Source organism: Rhinoderma darwinii, chromosome 5, assembly GCF_050947455.1.
Source record: "Rhinoderma darwinii isolate aRhiDar2 chromosome 5, aRhiDar2.hap1, whole genome shotgun sequence".
Lineage (NCBI taxonomy): Eukaryota > Metazoa > Chordata > Amphibia > Anura > Rhinodermatidae > Rhinoderma > Rhinoderma darwinii.
This window is the reverse complement of record NC_134691.1, coordinates 158,750,735-158,774,445: the sequence shown is the minus strand read 5'-3', so window position 1 is coordinate 158,774,445 and position 23,711 is coordinate 158,750,735. Positions and strand designations below refer to the sequence as shown.

The window sequence follows — 23,711 nt, the reverse complement described above, 5'->3', positions numbered from 1 at the left end:
ATTTTCTCTGCCTGCATGCCAATTTTCGCGGCCATTGAGCGCCGCGGGCAAAAAATGCAGCGAGATACGCTTTCTCTGCCTCCCATTGATCAATGGGAGGTCAGAGGCGTAAACGCCCAAAGATAGGACATGTCGCTTCTTCGCGGTTTCCACGTCAAAAAAACTCTGAACTCCCCCTTAGGCTCAAGCACATGGCCACGTTTTCTACAGAGACGTAATAGGACTGCAATAGTAGTACATTAGGTCTGTACTGTACCTCTGCAAGCCTCCGGTTTCATACGGAGGTATATGGAAGCCTTTTATTTTTGTTTAATTTCTTACAAACCAAAACGGGGAAAAAAATCGTAGCATGCTTCATTGGATTATGTATGTACGGAGGTATTCTTCGCTAAAAGCAATATTTCTATAGGAGAATATGACCGTACATACAGCACCAGGCAGAGCCTGTAAGGCAGCAAGCACACAGAGCCCGTGTGGCTCCACACTAAGAAGCTGTACGGCCTCCGTGCACTGGCATAAGGGCTTCGTGACTACAGCATTAATTCTGGCTGCGCAATACATGTGTGAGCTACACTTCTTAAACTGATAAGGTTTCAAATGTAAAAGCATTCCAAAACGCTAAGATTATAATCAACCAGAAACAGAAATGCTGGATACATTGTTCTTTGATGCCTAGATAAGAATAAACCCTGGATGATGTGTATTATCTAGGGCACCAAGTATGAAAGACAAGACCTGGAATTCATAGTTCAGCGAAACTTCACTTGGACATTTGTTTAACTCGTAAACCTTACTTGTTCGTACAGATGGAGGAACCAGTTGAAAATAAAGTACGATAATAAACAATTTTATTATATTGTTTGCACGGTGAGATGTGCTACGAAAAAAACTACGATTATATTAGGCAGCATAAAATGATCCGATCAGTCGACAAACAAGGGTTTGCTCATTTGTAAGATGATCGCTGCCATATTTACATGAGCCAATGATGTTCGAAAGTAGGCTAATTCGCCCAATCATCGGCCTGTGTAAAAGGGCCTTAAAAGATACGGTAAAGGCCAATTAAAGATATGTTTAATTTATGTCATGGCAGCGAGGGAATTAGAGGGTGCTATCTTGGGCTCAAGAAAATCCAATTACCGGTAAGGCTTTGTTCACATCTACGCCAGGGTCCCGTTCCGATTGAGCTTTCCGTCGGAACGGGACATTGACTGACACAAAACGGAAACCAAAGGATTCCGTTTCCATCACCATTGATTTCAATGTCACGGATGGTTTCCGTTTGTCTCCGTTGTGCAAGGGTTCCGTCGTTTTGACGGAATCAATAGCGTAGTCTACTGCAAACCGAAGGTATCCATCGTCTTCAATGTTAGAAAAAGCCAGAAAATTCCTTTCCGTCTTGTTTCCGGACAGAAAAGAAGCAATAGCGCAGCAGACTATAAATGGAGACCTGATGGAACGGAGCATAACGGAGCACAACTGATGCTAAAACAAAACCCATTGAACTCAATGGGTAGTATGACGGAAAAGTTTATTTCCGTTTTTCTGTTTCTCTGGCAGAGCAGAACAATGGAAATGCACAACGCAGATGTGAATGAAGCCCTACTTAGCTGAGAAATCAAAAGCTTCCTTCCTCCTGAGAGAACGGAGGCAGCGAGTCAATTGAAACAAATGAATACATTTACATATGAGGCTTCTACACTAATCTGTTAATTACTGATGCCAACTGTATTCAGCCACTGTGGCTGCAGCCGCTGCCAAACATGTCATCACCTCTTCCCAAAGTGGTATGGGAAATATTCTGTTACATATGGAAATAAATATACTGAGTAAGCATTCAAGAAGATGTAAATGAGACAAGTTCCTTGAAAACAAATAGGAAAAGAATGAGAAAAAGGGCAGTGTGAAGATAACAAAAAAAGTTACAAATAAAAAAAATATTAAATGGTCACTAACTTTTCAACAAACTTTGCATAACTAAATAGTACAAGTGAATATATAAAACGTAATATATGTTATTAGAAAAAAAATGCGTCTTTCTCCACTTATCAGGCTTCTTTTCTAACCCACAAGTGAAGTCATCTCTGTCTAAGGCCGGATTCACACGAGCGTGTGCGTTTTGCGCGCGCAAAAAACGCGCCGTTTTGCACGCGCAAAAGGCACTTTCAGTCATCCTTTTCACAGCTGTTGCGCGAATCACGCGCGTCCCACGGAAGTGCTTCCATGTGACATGCGTGATTTTCACGCACCCATGGACTTCAATGGGTGCGTGATGAGCGAAATACGCTCAAAGAACAGACATGTCGTGAGTTTTTCACAGCGGACTCACGCTGCGTAAAAATCACGCAACTGTCTGTACGGCCCCATAGACTAATATAGGCCCGTGCGACGCACGTGAAAATCACACGCGTTGCACGGACGTATATCCCGTTCGTCTGAATAAGCCCTCAGTGTCATATTGGCCAACTGTCGCCGCAGTTATACATGGAAGTTAGACAGGGAAAGTGACAGGTAAGCTATGTGGACTAAGCATACAAACTTTTTTTACATTATAGATTATATTTTGACAATTTTTACTGTTTCCTATCCGAAAACCATCACACCATGTTCACTGCTTCACTCCTCATTGTAGCTGAGGTTTGTTTACAATCCTACCGCCCATTTATGCCTTTGCTTAACCCCTTCCCTCTTTGGCCACTTTTGACCTTCCTGACCGAGCCTCATTTTTTCAAATCTGACATGTGTTACTTTATGTGGTAATAACTCCGGAATGCTTTCACCTATCCAAGCGATTCTGAGATTGTTTTCTCGTGACACATTGGACTTTAAGTTACTGGCAAAATTTGCTTGATATGTTCAGTATTTAATTGTGAAAAACACCAAAATTTAGCGAAAAATTTCAAAAATTTGCATTTTTCTCAATTTAAATGTATCTGCTTGTAAGACAGGCAGTTATAATACACAAAATTGTTGCTAATTAACATCACCCATATGTCTACTTTAGATTGGCATCGTTTTTTGAACATCCTTTTATTTGTCTATGACATCACAAGGCTTAGAACTTTAGCAGCAATTTCTCACATTTTCAAGAAAATTTCAAAAGGCCATTTTTACAGGGACCAGTTCAGTTGTGAAGTGGCTTTGAGGGCGTTATATATTAGAAACCCCCAAAAAGTCACCCCATTTTAAAAACTTCACCCCTCAAAGTATTCAAAACAGCATTTAGAAAATGTCTTAACCCTTTACACATGTCACAGGAATTAAAGCAAAGTAGAGGTGAAATTTACAAATTTCATATTTTTTTGCAGAAATAAATTTTGAATACATATTTTTTTTATAACACAGAAGGTTTTACCAGAGAAATGCAACTCAATATTTGTTGCCCAGTTTCTACAGTTTTAGGAAATATCCCACATGTGGCCGTAGCGTGCTACTGGACTGAAGCACCGGCCTCAGAAGCAAAGGAACACCTAGTGGATTTTGGGGCCTTATTTTTGTTAGAATAAATTTTAGGCACCATGTCAGGTTTGAAGGGCTCTTGCGGTGCCAAAACAGTCAAAATCCCCCAAAAGTGACCCCATCTGGGAAACTACACACCTCAAGGAAATTATCTAGGGGTACAGTGAGCATTTTGACCGCACAGGTTTTTTACAGAAATTATTAGAAGTAGGCCGTGAAAATTAAAATCAACATTTCTTCGAAGAAAATGTAGGTTTAGCGATTTTTTTTCTCATTTCCACAAGGACTAAAGGAGAAAAAGCACCGTAAAATTTGTAAAGCAATTTCTCCCGAGTAAAACAATACCCCACATGTGGTAATAAACGGTTGTTTGGAGACACGGCAGGGCTTAGAAGGGAAAGAGCGCTATTTGGCTTTTGGAGCTCAAGTTTAGCAGGAATGGTTTGCGGAGGCCATGTCACATTTACAAAGCCCCTGAGGGGACAAAACAGTGGAAACCCCGCACAAGTGACCCCATTTTGGAAACTACGCCCATTGAGGAAATTATCTAGGGGTATAGTGAGCGTTTTGACCACACAGGTTTTTTGCATAAATTATTGGAAATAGGCCCTGAAAATGACAATCTAAATTTTTTCAAAGGAAATGTAGGTTTAGCTTATTTTTACTCATTTCCACAAGGACTGAAGGAGAAAAAGCACCACAAAATTTGTAAAGCAATTTCTCCCGAGTAAAACAATGCCCCACATGTGGTAATAAACGGCTGTTTGGAGACACGGCTTGGCTTAGAAGGGAGAGAGCGCTATTTGGCTTTTGGAGATCACATTGAGCAGGAATGGTTTGCGGCGGCCATGTCACATTTGCAAAGCCCCTGAGGGGAAAAAACAATGAAAACGCCCAAAAAGTGACACCATTTAGGAAACTACACCTCTTGAGGAATTCATCTAGGGGCGTAGTGAGCATTTTGACCCCACAGATGTTTCATAGAATTTATTAGAATTGGGCAGTGAAAATAAAAACAATCCTTTTTCTTCAATAAGACGTAGCTTTAGCGCAAATTTTTTCATTTTCGCAACAAATAAAGGAAAAAAAGAACCCAACATTTGTAAAGCAATTTCTACAGAGTACGGCAATACCCCATATGTGGTCATAAACTGCTGTTTGGGCACACGGCAGGGCTCAGAAGGGAAGGACCGCCATTTGGAGTGCAGATGTTGCTGGATTGGTTTCTGGGCGCCTGTGGGCCCAAAACAGTGGAAACCCCCCAGAAGTGACCCAATTTTGGAAACTACACCCTCAATGCATTTACCTAGGGGTGTAGTAAGCATGTTAACCCTGCAGGTGTTTTGTAGAAATTAGTGTGCACACGATGTGGGAGAATGAAAATGGGATTTTTTTATAATAGATATGCCAATATGTGGTGCCCGGCTTGTGCCACCATAACAAGACAGCCCTCTAATTATTATGCTGGGTTTCCTGGTTTTAGAAACACCCTACATGTGGCCCTAATCTCTTGCCTGGACAGTCGACCAGGCTCAGGAGTGAAAGCGTACCATGTAAAATTGAGGCCTAATTTGGCGATTTACAAAGTATTGGTTCACAACTGCAGAGGCTCAGATGTGAAATAATAAAAATAAACCCCTGAGAAGTGACCCCATTTGGAAACTGCACCCCTCAAGGCATTTATTAAGGGGTGTAGTGAGCATTTTCACCCCACAGGTCTTTTCCATAAATGAATGCGCTGTGGATGGTGCAAATTAAAAATTTATATTTTTCCCTAGATATGCCATTCAGTGGCAAATATGTCGTGCCCAGCTTATGCCACTGGAGACACACACCCCAAAAATTGCTAAAAGGGTTCTCCCGGGTATGACGGTGCCATATATGTGGAAGGAAACTGCTGTTTGGGCACGCTGTAGGGTTCAGATGGGAGGTAGCGCCATTTGGCTTTTGGAGCGTGGATTTTGCTTGGTAGTAGTTTTGTTTGGAGTCTTACTGGTGTTTCCGTTTATAATGTAGGGCATATGTAAGCCGGGCGGAGTATATAAGGGGCATAGTCAGGTGGTATAATAACGGGGTAAAAAAAAACAATAAAAAAATCCATAGATGTGTGTTACGCTGTGAAGCAATCCTTTCTGCACAGGCCAGTGTCGCACTGATATATGGCGTCCTTTCTTATGCCCCTTTTGGTCCACACTCCGCGCCTTTGTAGTTTGGGGAATTTTGCTGGGAAGTGTTGTCCTGGTATAATACGGGCACCGTCGCTTCCAGCGGATATGTTTGGGCCCTCCCTTTCCTGGTTCCCTAATTTTAGGTCCTTGAAAAATCGCCTCTTCAAACAGAAGAAATGTTCCCCTCGGGCACAACTGCATATTTTTTTTATTTCCTGACTTATTGGAGCCATAACTAATTTTATTTTTCATAGAGGTAGCGGTATGAGGGCTGGTTTGTTGCGGGACGAGCTGTAGTTATTATTGGTACCATGTTGGGGTACATGTGACTTTTTGATCACCTTTTATCCTATTTTTTGGGACGCCAGGTAAACAAAAAAAGCAATTCTGGCACAGCTTTTTTCGTGTTTTTTTTATACAGCGTTCACCACGCGTTATAAACTACATGTTAACTTTATTCTGCGGGTCAGTACGATTCCGGCGATACCAAATTTATAGAACTTTTTCATGTTTTACAACTTTTTGCACAATAAAATTACTTTTGTAAAAAGAATGTATTTTGTCTGTCGCCAAGTTGTGAGAACCATAACTTTTTAATTTTTTTATCGACTGAGTTGTATGAGGGCTTGTTTTTTGCGGGACGAGCTATAGTTTTTATAGGTACTATTTTTGGATACGTGCGACTTTTTGATCACTTTTTATTCTAATATTTGTAGGGCAAAGTGACCATAAAACAGAAACTCTGGTAACGTTTTTTACGTTTTTTTTTTACGCTGTTCACCGCGTGCAATAAATAATATAATATTTTGATACCTCCGGTCGTTACGGTCGTGGCGATACCAAATACATATGGTTTATTATTATTTTTCAATAATAAAAGGACTTGATAAGAGTAAAAGGGGGATTGTGTTTTATTTGATTACTTGAAACTTTTACTGTTTTCAAACTTTTATTTTGTGCACTTTTTTTTACACTTTTTTATACTTTTTTTACACTTTTTCTCAAGTCCCACTAGGGGACTTGAAGGTCCAACGGTCAGATTTTTTTTTTCCTAATACATTGCACTACCTATGTAGTGCAATGTATTAGATCTGTCAGTCATTCACTGACAGCAAGCCGATTAGGCTTCGCCTCCCGGCGGGGCCTAAATCGGCTTCCGTAATGGCAGAGCAGGAGACCATTGTGTCTCCTGTTGCCATAACAGCAGTCGCCAGTCCCGATTGCCTGTCAGGGCTGGCGATCTGCTAGTAACCGCTACGATGCAGCAATCGCTTTCGATTGCTGCATCGAAGGGGTTAATGGCAGGGATCGGAGCTAGCTCTGGTTCCTGCCGTTACAGGTGGATGTCAGCTGTAACATACAGCTGACTTCCACCGCTGATGACGCCGGATCAGCTCCTGACCCGGCGCCATCTTGCCGGCAGCTACGGAAGCCGATCAGGCTCCGCCGCCGGGCGGATCTTGACCGGCTTCGGTGCTAGGCAGACCGGGAGGCCAGTATTAGGCCTCCGGTTGCCATTGCAGCCATCGGAACCCCGGCAATTTCATTACTGGGGTTGCGATGAGCTGCAAACACCTTAAGTGCAGCGATCGCGTTTGAGCGCTGCACTTAAGGGGTTAATGGCGGGGATCGAAGCTAATTTCGGTCCCCGCCGTTACAGCCGGATGTCAGCTGTAAGATACAGCTGAGATCCGACGATGATGGCACCGGCTCAGCTTCTGAGCCGGTCCCAAACATTCGGCGTACATGTACGGCAAGATGCGGGAAGTCAATGCTTTCCATGACGTACATGTACGGCAAATGTCGGGAAGGGGTTAACTAGTTGCTGACGCAGGACGAGAATGGTCGTCCTGAGCGGCGGGTACTTTGCGCATTAGGACGAGCATTAGGACGTCCTGTGTGACAACCGTGTTCGCGCCTGATCGGGAGCGGGGCAACGGCTGTAATACACAGCCGCAGGCCCACTCTAAGTTAAAATTGACAACATCCGGCATGATATCTCCCAGTCCCGTAGTAACATCGATCCCATTCCCTCCCGCACTCCCTCTTCTTCCCTTTCAGCATTTGACCCAACAGAAGAAATCTCTAGGCTCCTTTCTTCTTCTAGTCCTACTACGTGCGCTAGTGACCCTTTCCCCTCACACCTCGTCCAGTCCCTCTCCTCAGCTGTCACTAGTCACCTGACTAAAAGAGGAGGGAAATAACAGGAGAGATGATAAAAAATTTAAACATGCCATTATAAACCCATTACTGAAAAAACCAACTCTTGACCCATCCAGCGCTGCTAACTACCGACCAGTCTCTAATCTGCCCTTCATCTCCAAACTCCTGGAACGTTTAGTCTGCTCTCGCCTTTCCGCTATCTCTCTGCTAACTCCATTCTTGACCCCTTACAATCTGGTTTCTGCACTCTACAGAGACTGTCCTTACTAAAGTCTCAAATGATCTCTTGCCGGCTAAATCTAACGGCATATACGCTCTACTGATTCTTCTGGATCTCTCTGCGGCCTGACACTGTAGACCACAAACTCCTACTTAACATGATCCACTCTATTGGCCTCAAGGACGCTGCTCTCTCTTGGTTTTCCTCCTATCTCTCTAACCGCTCGTTCAGTGTGTCATTTGCTGGTTCTACTTCTCTTCCCCTTGCTATCGGGGTTCCCCTGGGATCAATCCTATGTCTGCTTCTGTTTTCTCTACACAGCCCCTATTGGACAAACAGTCAGCAGATTTGGCTTCAGGTACCATCTCTACGCTGATGACACCCCTGATCGAATACGAAACACCAGTGACTGTCTGTCCGCTGTCTCTAACATCATGTCCTCTCACTATTCGAAACTGAATCTTTCTAAAACTAACCTCGTGTTCTCACCATCTGCTAACCTAGCTATGATTAAGGACCCTAGCGGTCTGAAACGCGTAAGCGTGGTCCCGGGATTCTGTGTTTTATCTTTGTTTTAAACATGACCTAAATAAAATGTGGAACTTTTAATATTTGAGTGCTGGATCCGCCTTTTCTACACACCATTATTGCTTCAATTAACTGCAGTCGACACAGGACTAGTTTAGGAGCATCTACAAGCACCTGCAGCGTTCGGATTAACTACACATCCATTTGAATCAGTCAAGCATAATGAAAAACGCATTGCAAAACGCAACCATAGCGTGGTGGTTATGAGGTGAGCGAAACTTTTAGTAAATCTCTTTTTTTCATCTACTAACCTACCTAAACCTGATGTCTCCATCTCAGTGTGTGGCACTACCATAACTCCTAGACAGCACGCCCGCTGTCCTGGGGTTATATTTGACTCAGATCTTTCCTTTACTTCACACAATCAATCACTTTCACGCTCCGTTCATTTTCACCTCAAAAACATCTCCGGAATCCGCCCTTTTCTTACTGTGGAAACAGCCAAAACTTTCATTGTTGCTCTGATTCACTCTCGTCTTGACTATTGTAACTCATTATTAGGCGGTCTTCCCCTCACTAAACTCTCCCCTCTCCAATCGATCCTTAATTCAGCAGCCGGGCTCATCTTAAATGACCAACCGCTACACCAGGGGTCGGGAACCTATGGCTCGCGAGCCAGATATGGCTCTTTTGATGGCCGTATCTGGCTCGCAGACAGGGCTCCTACCCAGTGGCGGATTATCATTAGGGCGTTTCGGGCGGTCGCCCGGGGCCCAAGACTGCCAGGGGGCCCAAGGAGCCTATGACCGCCCGAACCCCCTCATGCCCAGTGGCGTCGCTAGCACCGGAGGGAGCCCCGGTGCCAGGACCGCACCTGTCAGGCGAGGGGAGCTTTGCTTCTACTTAGCAGCCGTGGTCTGTGCTGCTTTAGAAGCTCCCCCTCCAGCCCCCCTTCCCTGCTCTAAACATCTCTGCTGCTAGCTGTCGGGACATGGGGGAGGGGAGACTGTCGGCGGGCTCTGTGCTGTGAGCAGGAGAAGAGCTGCAGTGAAGACATAAAAGGTAAGTGCATGTGTGTTTAATATCCATATTCATGTGTGTTTAATGTCCATATTCATGTATGTTTAATGTCCATATTCATGTGTTTACAAGGTGTACTTTGTGTACTATGCATACTTTGTGTATAATGTGCCTACTTTGTGTACTTTGTGCATAATGTGTGTACTTTGTGTACTGTGCGTACTTTGTGCATAATGTGCGTACTTTGTGCATAATGTGCGTACTTTGTGCATAATGTGCGTACTTTGTGCATAATGTGCGTACTTTGTGCATAATGTGCGTACTTTGTGCATAATGTGCGTACTTTGTGCGTACTTTGTGCATAATGTGCGTACTTTGTGCATAATGTGCGTACTTTGTGCATAATGTGGTACTTTGTGCATAATGTGGTACTTTGTGTACTGTGCATACTTTGTGCATAATGTGCCTACTTTGTGCATAATGTGCGTACTTTGTGCATAATGTGGGTACTTTGTGCATAATGTGCGTACTTTGTGTACTTTGTGCATAATGTGTGTACTTTGTGCATAATGTGCGTACTTTGTGCATAATGTGGTACTTTGTGTACTGTGCATACTTTGTGCATAATGTGCGTACTTTGTGTACTTTGTGCATAATGTGCGTACTTTGTGCATAATGTGCCTACTTTGTGCATAATGTGCCTACTTTGTGTACTTTGTGCATAATGTGCGTACTTTGTGCATAATGTGCATAATGTGCGTACTTTGTGCATAATGTGCGTACTTTGTGCATAATGTGCGTACTTTGTGCATAATGTGCGTACTTTGTGCATAATGTGCGTACTTTGTGCATAATGTGCGTACTTTGTGCATAATGTGCGTACTTTGTGCATAATGTGGTACTTTGTGTACTGTGCGTACTTTGTGCATAATGTGCCTACTTTGTGTACTTTGTGCATAATGTGGTACTTTGTGTACTGTGCGTACTTTGTGCATAATGTGCATAATGTGCGTACTTTGTGCATAATGTGCCTACTTTGTGTACTGTGTGTACTTTGTGCATAATGTGCGTACTTTGTGCATAATGTGCGTACTTTGTGCATAATGTGCGTACTGTGTGTACTTTGTGCATAATGTGCCTACTTTGTGTACTAGTGTTTAGGTAGTGTTAGCAATAGTTACGGCGCGGCAGGGTGGTGGTGGAGAAGGGGGGCCCAAGTTTGGGTAACAGCCCAGGGCCCATGGTCTTCTTAATCCGCCACTGCTCCTACCTGTCTATGGGAAGGATGCATGCACCGCGCTCCATCAGCCCGTGCACCGCGCTCCATCAGGCCGCGGTGCACGCTGATATTGGTAGTTCTTTGATGGCCTGATAAGCATTGGCGGCAGTGGTGAGCGGCAGGGAGCATGGACTACATTTCCCATAACTCCCTGCATAGCCGCGCCGTCTGCAAGCACGCACCTGCGTCCCCTAGTGAAGCGGCATCTGCCTCCTCCCTTGTGTCTCCCTTGGACGTTAACGGTAGGAAGTATTCTATTCGTCGTTGGTTAGCAACAGCATTAAAACGTTATTATGTTATAAAAAAAAGAGTTCGGAGATTTGTTGTTCTTTAAAATTAAATACAAGTCAATGTGTGCACTTTATGTACAGTGAGACTATTTAATAAAGTTCAATTATTTATTACGCTGGGTGTGCCTGCTTGTATGTACCACTTTAAGTAGTAAATGCTTTAGTTCCCTATGGGTCTGAGCCTCTCTTTTTTGTTCATTTTCTGTAAGACCAACACTTTTAAAAGGGCCACTGACAGATACAATTGCTCCAGCGGTCACTTAGTACACAAAGGAGTGTTCCTCTCTGCTGCACTAAGCCACCGCTGGACCTAAACAATAATTCGCTGTAAAATAATAAAATAGATAATTGACATAACTGACAATGCGTTGTGTGACATGTCCAACATTCCAGCTTCTTTCTTCTGCGAATGCCTCAAAGCTGGCATTCTCTCAACATCAGGTGGGAAGAATGCCAGCTTCCAGTCATGCGCAGGAAAAAAGAAGAAGCCAGACTGCTGGACTGATGTCATGCATCGCAAGCTCACAATGTAAGTTATTTATTTAATTTTTTTACTGCTAATTACCATTGTTTCAGTCCAGTTGTGGCTTTATACAGCAGGGAGGAGCATTCCTTGCTGTACTAAGTGAACATTGGAGCGATTGATCTGTCAATGGCCCTTTAAACATATTGTACGGCTCTCGCGGAATTATATTTCAAAATATGTGGCGTTTACGGCTCTCTTAGCCAAAAAGGTTCCTGACCCCTGCGCTACACCAATGCCTCTACCCTGTGTCCGTCACTGCACTGGTTGCCCATACTGTTCAGAATTAATGTCAAACTTATTACTCTCACCCACAAAGCTCTTCACAGTGCTGCACCTCCTTACATCTCCCTCATCTCTGTATACCAGCCTACTCGCGCTCTACGTTCTGCCAACGACCTTAGATTAACATCTGCCATAATCCGAACCTCCCACTCCCGTCTCCAAGATTTTTCTCGTGCTGCACCAGTCCTCTGGAATGCACTACCCCAGACAATCAGATTAATTCCCAAAATTCCCGTTTTAGACGTGCCCTGAAAACACATTTTTAGACAGGCCTATAACCTTCCCTAATCTAATTCCTTTCCCTGGCCACCCCTTACATTAGTAATGAGGCCCCTTCATTCAGCGGTATCCCCCCACACTCCCTGCACCCTAAAACACTTCATGTCTGTCATACACAGATACTGGCTGGTGACCGGCTCATGCAGCTTTGTGTGTACTACCCCATATGTATAAAAGATGGCTGGACCATTGTACTTCAGCATTTTTTACACTTTGTGTCTCCCTTATTTCCTCATAGATTGTAAGCTCTTGCGAGCAGAGTCCTTACTCCTCGTTAGAATTGTAATTTAGTTTTGTCAATATGTAATGTCTGATTTTGTCTGTACAATGTACCCCCTGAACTGTTAAAGTGCTGCGAAATATGTTGGCGCTATATAAATAAAATGTATTACTATATTAACCCTCCCCCATCCTAACTGGTCATCCACTGAGGGGTTGTCCAGGCATCAGGCTGTTTTCTATACTGATGACCTATCCACAGGATAGGTCATCAGTATGAATGGTGGTGGTCCAATCCGCTGTCTCCGGGCACCGGATATTATGCAGTGGCCAGTGTCAGGAAGCAGATGGCTCCATACACTGTATAGCGGTTGTGCTGCAGAAATACAACTCTTCTCCTGTTCACTTGAATAGGAGCAGAGCTGCAGTACTACAACACAGTAGCTATACGGTGATCGGAGCCTTCTGCTTCTGGCACAAACATCTGATGCCGGAGGCAGCTGGAATAGCAGATCGGTGCAGAGGATCCCGTGGATAGATCATCAGTATGAAAAAACACCACGTGCATGGATAACCCATTTAGGGTAGGAACACACAGAGCGAAATCAGCACAAATACGCTGCGTAGAACTGTGAATTCAGTCTGAAAAACAACACCAAGTTGTGGTGCGGTTCTTCGGGTGGCATGTCCGCTGTGGAAATCCCACAGCAGTAACAAAAAAAAGATTTCAACTTACCATGGCAACGCGTCTCTCGAGCGTTGCGCGCAGCCCGGCCTCCTGTGATAACGCTGTAGTCCATGTGACCGCTGCAGTCTTTGATTGGCCGCAGTAGTCACGTGAGATGAAACGTCATCCCAGGAGGCCGGGCTGCGCTCAGAAGAGAAGATTGCATCGCTAGGACTACTGCAGGGGGTAAGTATGAAGCTTATTTATTATTTTCAAAGTAAAAAATTTATTTTTTTTCATTTACGATTTTTATGGTGGAATCGCAGCGTTTCCGCCGCAAAAGTCACAACACATAGCACTTTGTTGCAGGTTTTACCACCTCATTGAATTCAATAGGGAAAATCTGCAACAGAAGAGCAGTGATTCCACATGCTGCGGCGTAAAAAACCGCACCGCAGTCAATTTCTATTTTTGGGCGGATTTTTTCTGCTGTGTGGGGACGAGAGTTCAGATCTCATCCACACTGCTGCTACTTTATTACGCTGCAGATTTTTCGCAATTAAATCTGTTGCGGAAATCTGCAGTGTTTACGCTGTGTGTGTTCCTACCCTTAAAGAGGCTCTGTCACCACATTATAAGTGCCCTGTCTCCTACATAAGGAGATGGGCGCTGTAATGTAGGTGACAGTAATGCTTTTTATTTTTAAAAAAAACGATCTTTTTTCACAACGTTAGGAGCGATTTTGGTTTATGCTAATGTGCTTTCTTAATGCCCAAGTGGGCGTACTTTTACTTTCGACCAAGTGGGCGTTGTACAGAGGAGTGCATGACGCTGACCAATCAGCATCATGCACTCCTCTCCATTCATTTACACTGCACTAGTGATATAGATATATCACTATGTGCAGCCTCATACACAAGCCCTAACATTACTACAGTGTCCTGATAATGAATACACATGACCATCCAGCCTGGACGTCATGTGTATTCAGAATCCTGACACTTCTGAATCTTTTTTTGTGAGATTCTGGCAAGTGAAACCAAATCTCGTTTAGCTCCGAGATCTCGCGAGATTTCGTATCCGTTGCTGGAATCTCACAAAAAAGATTCAGAAGTGTCAGGATTCTGAGTACACATGACGTCCAGGCTGGATGGTCATGTGTATTCATTATCAGGACACTGTAGTAATGTTAGGGCTTGTGTATGAGGCTGCACATAGTGATATAACTATATCGCTAGTGCAGTGTAAATGAATGGAGAGGAGTGCATGATGCCGATTGGTCAGCGTCATGCACTCCTCTGTACAACACCCACTTGGTCGAAAGTAAAAGTACGCCCACTTGGGCATTAAGAAAGCTCATTAGCATAAACCAAAATCGCTCCTAACGTTGTGAAAAAAAGATAGTTTTTTTAAAATAAAAAGCATTACTGTCACCTACATTACAGCGCCGATCTCCTTATGTAGGAGACAGGGCACTTATAATGTGGTGACAGAGCCTCTTTAACGACCAGCCTATTTTAGACCTTAATGACCAAGCCATTTTTTTACGTTTTTTCCATCGCCTCATTCAAAGAGCTATAGCCTTTTCATTTTTGCGTCGACAGATGTATAAGGTCTTGTTTTTTGCGGGACAAGTTGTAATTTTTAATAGCACCATTTTGGGGTACATGGAACTTATTGATTAACTTTTATTAACTTTTTTTGGGGGGGAGGGGGAATAGGAAAAAACAGCAATTTCGACACACTTTTTTGCGTCCTAAATTTACGCCGTTTACCGTGTGGTATAAATAACAATAACTTTATTCAGTGGGTTGTTGCGATTGCATTGATACCAGATTTATATAGTTTTTGTATGTTTTACTACTTTTACACAGTGAAAACTTTTTTTTCAAAATTATTTGTTTTTGTGTCTCCATATTTGAAGAGCCGTAACGTTTTTATTTTTTCGCCAATGCAATTGTAGGAGGGCTTTTTTTTTTGCGGGACGAATTGTAGTTTTTATCGGTACCATTTTGGAGTAGATGCGACTTTTTGATCACTTTATCACTTTTTTTTTTAAGGCTGGATTGTTGGAGGTTTTTTTATATTATTTTTTACAATGTTCACCGTACTGGTTAAATGATGTAATAACTTTATAGTCGGGGTCGTTACGAACGCGGCGATACCAAATGTGGAACTTTTTTATTTTGTTTGTTAATAATAAAGCAGTTTGTAAGGGGGAAAAGTTGGGGTTTTCATTTTTTTTTCACTTTTTATTAAACTTTTTTTTAAACTTTTTTACTAGTCCCACTAGGGGACTTCACTATGCGATTATACGATCGCATTTATAATACACAGCAATACTTCTGTATTGCAGTGTATTATGCCTGTCCGTGTAAAACAGACAGGCATCTGCTAGGCCATGCTTCCGGCATGATCTAGCAGGCATTCATTACAGGCAGACCTGGGGGCCTTTATTAGGCCCTCGGCTGCCATGGGAGAAACAGACACTCGGCAATCTTATCGCCGGGTGTCAGTAGGATGAGAGGGAGCTCCCTCCCTCTCTCCAAAACCACTCAGATGCGGTGCATGCTATTCAGCACCGCATCTGAGGGGTTAAATGGGTGAGATCGATACGAATATCGATCTCACCCGGTCGAGCAGGGACGCCCCCATCCCTCAACTACCTCTGGCAGCTGAGAGCAGGGAGATTTGACAGCTCCCTGCTCTGTTTACTTATTCCGATGCCGCGACGTAAAAAGTCTATTGCATCGGAATAAGGCCCGTTAGTGACCGACGTAAAAACACTATGGAGCGGTCACTAACGGGTTAAAGCTAAATCAATCTCAAGACAGACTCACTGAGGGATCAGGTTACAGCTGCTCATAGAAGTCTATGGAAAGGTGAGGGAGAAGGAGGGAGCAGGAACACAGATAGAGACACAAAGAAGGGCTGCAGGTAAATGTTATACCGCAACCCAGGGCTGGATTCTCAGCTACACTGCTCATTACTTCTGTAGAATTTCCTCCACGCTGCTGCAGCTTCTATACGGTTTGTTCACACAGTGCAGATTTTGCATGTATTTAAGCCAAAATCAGGAACAAAACCTAAAACAGAAGAAATATATAAAGAAAGGCCTTAAAGGGTCTCCTCTTCTGGATCTGGCTTAAAAATTGCATGCAAAATCTGCAGCAAATCTGCACTGTGTGAACAAGTCCTGTACTCCACCTGCTAGCCCAGAGAAAACTGAGAATTAAAAATAAAGCCTGCAGAGGGAAAGACTGCAAAAAAATGCAGAATACAAGTCCTATAATGGCCAGAAATAGTTATTCCTCATGTACACACAACAGCTTATTCTGAAATGTCACCTAAAATTACAGGTACGCTTTAAGCTTATTAAAACTAAAATTGACAAACATGAAGAGCAAAAAAATGCCCACTGAAAGAATCAGATATGAGAGAACTGTGCCACCGAGACAAAAGATCGCCAGTGGCACAAAACCAGTAGGCACCATGCTTGTCCCCATGCTTTAGTCCTTTTTATGCTTTGTGGTCAATTTGTACAGGCGACTTTCTATAGGATCTACTGTCTCCAAGAATTCTTGCTGATCTCTAAAATTTCAGGCCTGTTGGCAATGTGACAGCTGCCATGTGACCACACTTTCGCTGTTCTTCATAGTCAGAGTATTCACCCATAGGTAGTTGTTGTCCCACGGTCAGGTGTGGACAACAAAAACTGAATACGGTGTCCACAAGGGGTGTGGGAGTTGGGCTCAAAAGTAGTACCAAGCATAAATCGATATTAAACCAAGAGAGTCTTTTTAGGGTACGAACACACACTGTGGATTTTCCACACCGGATTCATTGTGGAAAATCTGCAGCGTATTACAGTAGCAGCAGTGCGGGTGAGATTTCAGCAAATCTCGTCCCCCCACAACAGAAAAAAGCAGCTAAAAAAACGCTAATAAATTGATCTGCGGTGCGGTTTCTTCAGCCGCAGTATGTAAATTAATGCTGCGGAATCGCAGCCTTTCCATTGCACGTTTTCCCCATTGTTGTGGGATAAGGCATCCCATTCCATACAAAGTAGTGTGTGTTGCGACATTTGCGGCAGAATAACAGCGATGACGTCAGAGTGCCGGCCTCCTGGGATGACGTTACATCCCATCTGACCGCCGCTGAAGCCAATCACAGGCTGCAGTGGTCACATGGGCTGCAGCATCATCCAGGGAGGCTCGACCGGACTGAATAGGAGGAACGCGTCACCATAACGACCTATGTAAGTATGAGCGTTTTTTACTGCTGCTTTCCGCAGCGGACATTCCCTCCGAAAAAATGAACCACAATGTGGTGAGGTTTTCGGAAAGAGTGTACTGCGGGTCCAATGTGGGATACGCTGCGTGGTTTTTACGCAACATATATATCCCGTGGGAACATGCTTAAAATTATACAGCGTTTAAGACCTAGAACCCACATTCCGTTTGAAAAACAGCGCCAGTGCAGCTTTTCGGACGGAATTTCCACTGCGGAAAGCAGTGCTTTAAAAAAATAAAATAAATTCACACTTACCCCGATTTGTAGTCATGGCCTCTTGGCATTACGCTGCAGCAGTCACATGGGATAAAATATCATCCCAGGAGGCCGGCGTAGCTATGACAATGCCCGGGGGTAAATAGAACCTTTTTTTTTATTCATTCTAAACCAAAATAAAATCGCAGCATTTCCGCCACAAAAGTCGCAACACTTGGCTATTTGAATTCAATGGGCAAAACCCGCAACAGAAAAGCAACGAAAACGCATAAATCCGCACCGAACGTCAAATTATGGACATTTTTGTTGGGGGGGGGGGGGGGGGGGGGGTTTCCGCAGTGTGGGCATGAGAATTTTGTGAGATACATTTAAAAAAAAAATATTAAGTGCTTGCACAGACACGAAAAACGCATGCCACACGCCACGCACACGGTCAAGAAATGTAGGAAAAAACGCATCTTTTTTACACGCACAAATCAGACACGCACAAACTTCAGTTGTCGAAATTACGCTATGTGGGAACATGGCCTTAGAATGTTCCCACGGGTTCGGTTTTGCTGAAGAATTTCCAACCTGATTTTCAATTCAGAAATTCTGAAACTTTTATAGTAGAATCATTGTGGATGAGATTTTATCAAATCTCATCCGCACGCTGCAGAAAAATTCTGTACAAAAGACGTGCATAAATTGACCTGTGGTGCGGATTATAAATCCGCAGCACATCAATTTATGTTGCAGAAAGGCAGCACATTTGTCGCATAACTTCACTATTGAGTTCAATGGAGAAGTCAAATTCCACAACAAATTCAAATAGTTGCGGATTTTGCTGCGATTACCAATCTGGTGTGACTATTAGGACTGATTTTTCTGCGGGTTCTTGGTCGCATGCACTGTGGACTTATCTGCAGCATATCCGAATCGTGGGAATATACTTAAAAGTGGTTGTCATGTGCGGACAATCCCTTTTGTTGCTCTACTTTTTATGGCGTGTTAATCTCCGCATAATTTTGTAGCCTACAGCTGTACTGTACGTTGTAGAAAGCCTCGACATGTAAAACTATGGTGTCCATTTTAAACACAAACATTGCTGTAACTACAAAACACCCAAAATACAGAAACAGGTTGTAGTAGATGTTCCCACATTTTGGTGGCATTTCAGATATTGAAATGTGGCTGTAATCTTACTAGTCACTCATTAAGAAGTATTTCTACACATAGAAAATTAATTCCCAAGAGAAGACGACCTCTTCCTAATGTTTTCTAAAACATTTCTTAAATCAAGCTACTTCAAGAAGAATGGATTTCCAGCAAAACGTAATTAATATTTTTAATTCATTCAAAAAAAGGTCAAGCTCACAGAGACTGGTCTTGACAACACAGCTTAAAAATAAATAAATAAAATTAATTCTAACATTCAACATTTTACAAACATGAGACTTTAGAAGAAACATAAGGCTATGTTCACACGGGGTATTTTGCCGAGTTTTTTGACGCGGAAACCGCGTCGCAAACCTCTGCAAAAACGGCCCGAGAACACCTCCCATTGATTTCAATGGGAGGCATCGGCGTCTTTTTCCCGCGAGCAGTAAAACTGCCTCGCGGGAAAAAGAAGCGACATGCCCTATCTTCGGGCGCTTCCGCCTCTGACCTCCCATTGACTTCAATGGGAGGCAGGAGAAAGCGTATTTCTCGCTGTTTTATGCCCGCGGCGCTCAATGGCCGCGGGCGAAAAACGGCGCGATAATCGCCGCGAAAATCGGCGTGCAGGGAGAGGAATATCTGCCTCAAAATTCCAAACGGAATTTTGAGGCAGATATTCCTCCCCCAAAATACTCCGTGTGAACATAGCCTAAGGCTACATCAAGACGAGCGTGTCAGATTTGTGCGCGTAAAAAAGATTCGTTTTTTTCCTACATTTCTTGACCATGTGCGTTGCTGCTTTTTAATGTATCTGATGCGTGGAACACGGACAGCACATGGATGTCGTCCATGTGCTGTCCGTGGTTTTCACACACCCATTGACTTCAGTGATGTCTGGGGCTTCCCGAGAGCCGGAGTCCCGGGCAGGGCACTAGTATAGGCTCTGCTCCAGGACTCTGGGGAAGCCCCTGACATCACTGTGCATATTTGAACAGTGATGTCAGGAGCAGAGCTGGAGTCCCATGAAGAGAGCTACTAGCACTTTGCCCGGGATTCCAGCTCTGGGGTTGCCCCTGATATCTCTGTCCACAGGAGCAGAGCTGGAATCCAATCCCATGTAGAGTGCTAGAAGCGGCTCTGCTCCGAGACTCCAGCTCTGGGCAAGCCCCTGACATCAATGTCCATATATGGACACGGAGGTCTGTGGCTTCCCCAGAGTTTCGGAGCAACGCTTATACTAGTGCTCCGCTCTGGGACACCCGCTCAGGGGTTGCCCCTGACATCACATTGCGGTCCAGGAGAAACCCCTGACGTCACGGTCTATGAACAGTGACGTCAGGGGCTCCTCCAGAAGGATAATCTCCGGCCAAAGCATCAGCAACGCTCTGGCTGGGGGATTACATTCCTAGAGGGAGCCCCAATGGAGCTATCTACTGGGGGGGGGGGGGGGGGGCGGCACCATCTACAAAGGGTGTGTGTGGCAGTATCTACAGAGGGCACTGTGGAAGTATCTAGGGGGTGGCATCTACAGAGAGCACTGTGGCACTATCTACAGAGGGCTCTGTAGCACTATCTACGGAGGGGCTACCCAATCTAGACATTCGTGTGTCTGCCAAACGCTGCCAACTGAGCTGCCGGTCTGCATTTAGCGATACTTAAACTAGATTGTTAAAATAAGAACGTGGGGAAAAAAAACTTGCAAATTTCCGTAAATTTAAACCTAGCGGTATGGTTATAGTAATGTAGTATTGTTATAGTACTTCAAGTAAATAATTAATTTACAATAAATTTGTGTTGTATCAAATTTGAAAGTAACGCGGCCCGTGAATTTCCCTTTTTTTCTATATGTAGACCACTTACCCAGCCGAGTTTGAGATCCCTGATGTATTTTTTCTCTGAGAAATCTGGGTGAGGCAAGTTCACACGCTGCAGATTTGTCACAGAAAATGAGCTTCATTTATCTGAATGTTTCTGCAGCAGGAGCATGGATAGAATTCTGCAAGCCGCATTCAGATGAATCTGTACCTCTTCTGTGTTTAGCATCCACTTCTGGTTTTGGCTTACAAATACTGACCAAAATACAGTCGTGTAAAAAAGACCTTAGGGTGCATTCACATGCTGCAGATTTTGTTGCAGAAATTCCTGACTGAAAATCAGTTCCTTTCCCCTGAATGGAACTTGCAGAAATCCACATGCTTTCAGCAGAAACAAACCCATTCAAATGAATGGAACGGATTTTCAGTCGCAAACACGTCTGCAACAAAATATTCCGCGTGTGAATTAACCCATACAGCGTGTTTGGTGAAAAAAAAACCAGCATGTATGCAAAATGTATCCAAAAGACTCCATTCACCCAACAGAGGGCAAAAGAGTGTCCCTTTAGCTTTCGCCGGGCTGGTATAGGACGGTAGATTTTTTTTACTATAAAGAGTAGTCTGCTACATTTTTCTATTCAGAGGCATCCTGCAAAGAAGAAGTATACAGCGCGGTATACATTTCTTTAACATGGGAGCCTGAAAATGCAAGTGCCGTGTGTTTACTCAGGTTGGCAGATTTACCATTCATGACTGCTGGAAAGATGGGAGCCAAGAGCCAATATAGAGAACTACATGGGAGCCTGAAAATGCAAGTGCCATATGATGACTCAAGTTATCTTTGCATATATGCAATAACAGGTGGAGGCACGAATGGTCCACTAAATGGTCTAAAAAGGTCATTCTGGGGGTTGGAAAGTAGTTTACCATAGGATATCCCCTCAGAGTAGGAGAAAGGGGTCATGACTCATAGCCTTGAAGCCAGGACTTCTAACAAAAGTCCCGCTTCTAAGGAGTCATGGGATCGGAAATCACTTCCACTGGACCCCCTGACTGATTATGGTGGTTGTTTAGTGGGTAAGATTACATTTTAATAGAACATTATACAGATGACCTGAAAGGGTGGCAGTCTGCAGTCTGTAAGAGCTTCTACATTACACTGCCATCTGCTAGTGATCTGTCCACATACCTGGAATAGTTGACTTTCCATGATGCCAGCAATTATACAGCTCATTAAACTGTCACTTTCATGAATATATTTTGCTCTAGACTCCCAGCCGTGGTTTTTCGTAAGAAAATTGCCCTTCCTCATTGACAATATAAAAAGCATTCCCCCCTAAAAACAAAGCATCACCAGAAGATATAAATCCTTTGGTTGTCCTAATTTTATAAACACCTAGATCACCCATCTTTTCTTTCCTAAAGTTGGCACATTTGTACAGTGTCTCTGTATCACGGCATAGATTGGCAGAATTACCACTCAGAACTCCTGGGAAGATGGGAAACAACTGGTCACTCCGCTTTCGCACACAGAGCACCAAGAACAGGCCCAGTAGAATGGTTGACAACTTACTGACACGTTTACTGGGGATTTTGAATCTTAGCGGGAGATGATCTTTGTCATATAGGGTTAGCTTGTCTATTTTTTCATAGCATCTCAAATGTGATCAGAGGGGATCTGGCCACTTATTACAAGAAAGGAGTCCTGTTCTTGGCGGAGAAGTGGCCATGAAATGACATTTCCCATTCATTACAGTGGCGTGACTGTAGCCAATTCTCCACCAAGATTGTTTCCCTGGGGGTGTCTGTTCATTCTTGGAGTCAGTGGGGGTCCCAGCACTTGAACAACCATCCATCGTACTTATAGGTCTAATTGACATCCTATAAAGACAGAACCCCCCCCCCCCCCTTTATTACAGCCAGAATATTATACAGAAGAGCTCCTAGGTGATCTCCCAATGAGCTGGCATCCCCTTATCTCCGGCCACTGTACAGAGTGATGTATGATATTGATATATACTGTATACGCCTCATATGTAACCTGCAGCCAGGATTTATGTAGAAAGTGGCAGGAAATGTCTCAGGGCAGTTGGAAAAAAAGTGCTAATACTTGCAGCGTATGAATAGACCAGACATCTATTTTTATGTAGTTTTGATTCTGCAAAAGCCTATGAAATGTAGGACAGCAGGACTCCGCATAAGCCACATTCTATCTAGACATAATGTCGCGAGGCATAGACATATTTGCGCCTTTCTTACCTTGCTGACCACGTTCTGGACAAGTCCGGCATGGATCTGATAGGTCCACTCGTGGCAAAGGCATGTATCGTTGTTGTGGGGAAACATGCCAATGGCAGGTGACGGGGTAGTGGGCAGCTGGGATGGTGGCAGCATGAGCATCACCTCAGGGCTCGGGGAGCTGTCATTCCCCAGCTGCAGGGCGCTCTTCTTCCCGGACAGGCTGCCGTTCGTCTTGCACCACTTGTCAGGTTGGTCCAGCAGGAAGAAGTCCGAGAACTGGCTGAAGGAAAGTAACAGCGCGGGGATGCAGGTGAGCAGCACCAGCCGCCTCTGGTAAGTGCCCAGCCCACCCAAAAAGGGCAGCACGGAGCCATCATAGTCCAGCAGCAGGTGGTTGTACCGGGAGCCCTGCTGAGCCGGGGATGCGGGGGCTGCAGGGAGGTCTTCTGACGGGAGGACAGTAGCGCTGGAGGCCGGCAGCACGGAGCCATTCTCCTCGGCCTCCGGTTGTCTCATCCAACCGGATTCAGGATCTCCGTCTGTAGCCATAATGCCGCCTCCTTCCCGGGGCGGTCAGTGGCCACATGCAACCATTAACCTGCGGTCAATGTGGTCTATGAGCCTCAAGTCCCGCCTGGTGTTAGAGACCTTCAGTGCCCACTACGAGGGTACAGGCGTCTCCAGTCGCCGCCGCATGGGTCTCTGCTCGTCACAATAGCCCAGCGCTGTTCTCCCAGGTGGATCCTGCCCTCTGGGTTATATGGGCCGTGGGCGCAGGTAAGCAGCGATAAATAAGCCACTGTATCCAGTACTGGGAATATAACAACACAACCACCACCTGGCAGCCCGTGTGCCCAATGCCGCAGCAACTGCCCCCTCCTCCTGCTCAGCTACAAGAAAAGGGCGC

At 44.3% G+C, this 23,711-nt stretch overlaps 1 protein-coding gene across 1 annotated transcript in view; it reads right to left on the bottom strand.

Annotated features, from left to right (window-relative positions):
• SLC22A23 (solute carrier family 22 member 23) overlaps positions 1-23,411 on the bottom strand; it is a 139,302-nt gene extending 115,891 nt beyond the window's left edge. The window contains exon 1 of the mRNA XM_075826678.1: positions 22,823-23,411. Within this exon, the coding sequence (XP_075682793.1) occupies positions 22,823-23,353 (531 nt within the window). The 5' untranslated portion in view covers positions 23,354-23,411. The remainder of the gene's footprint in view (positions 1-22,822) is intronic.
• Positions 23,412-23,711: the final 300 nt, after the last annotated feature.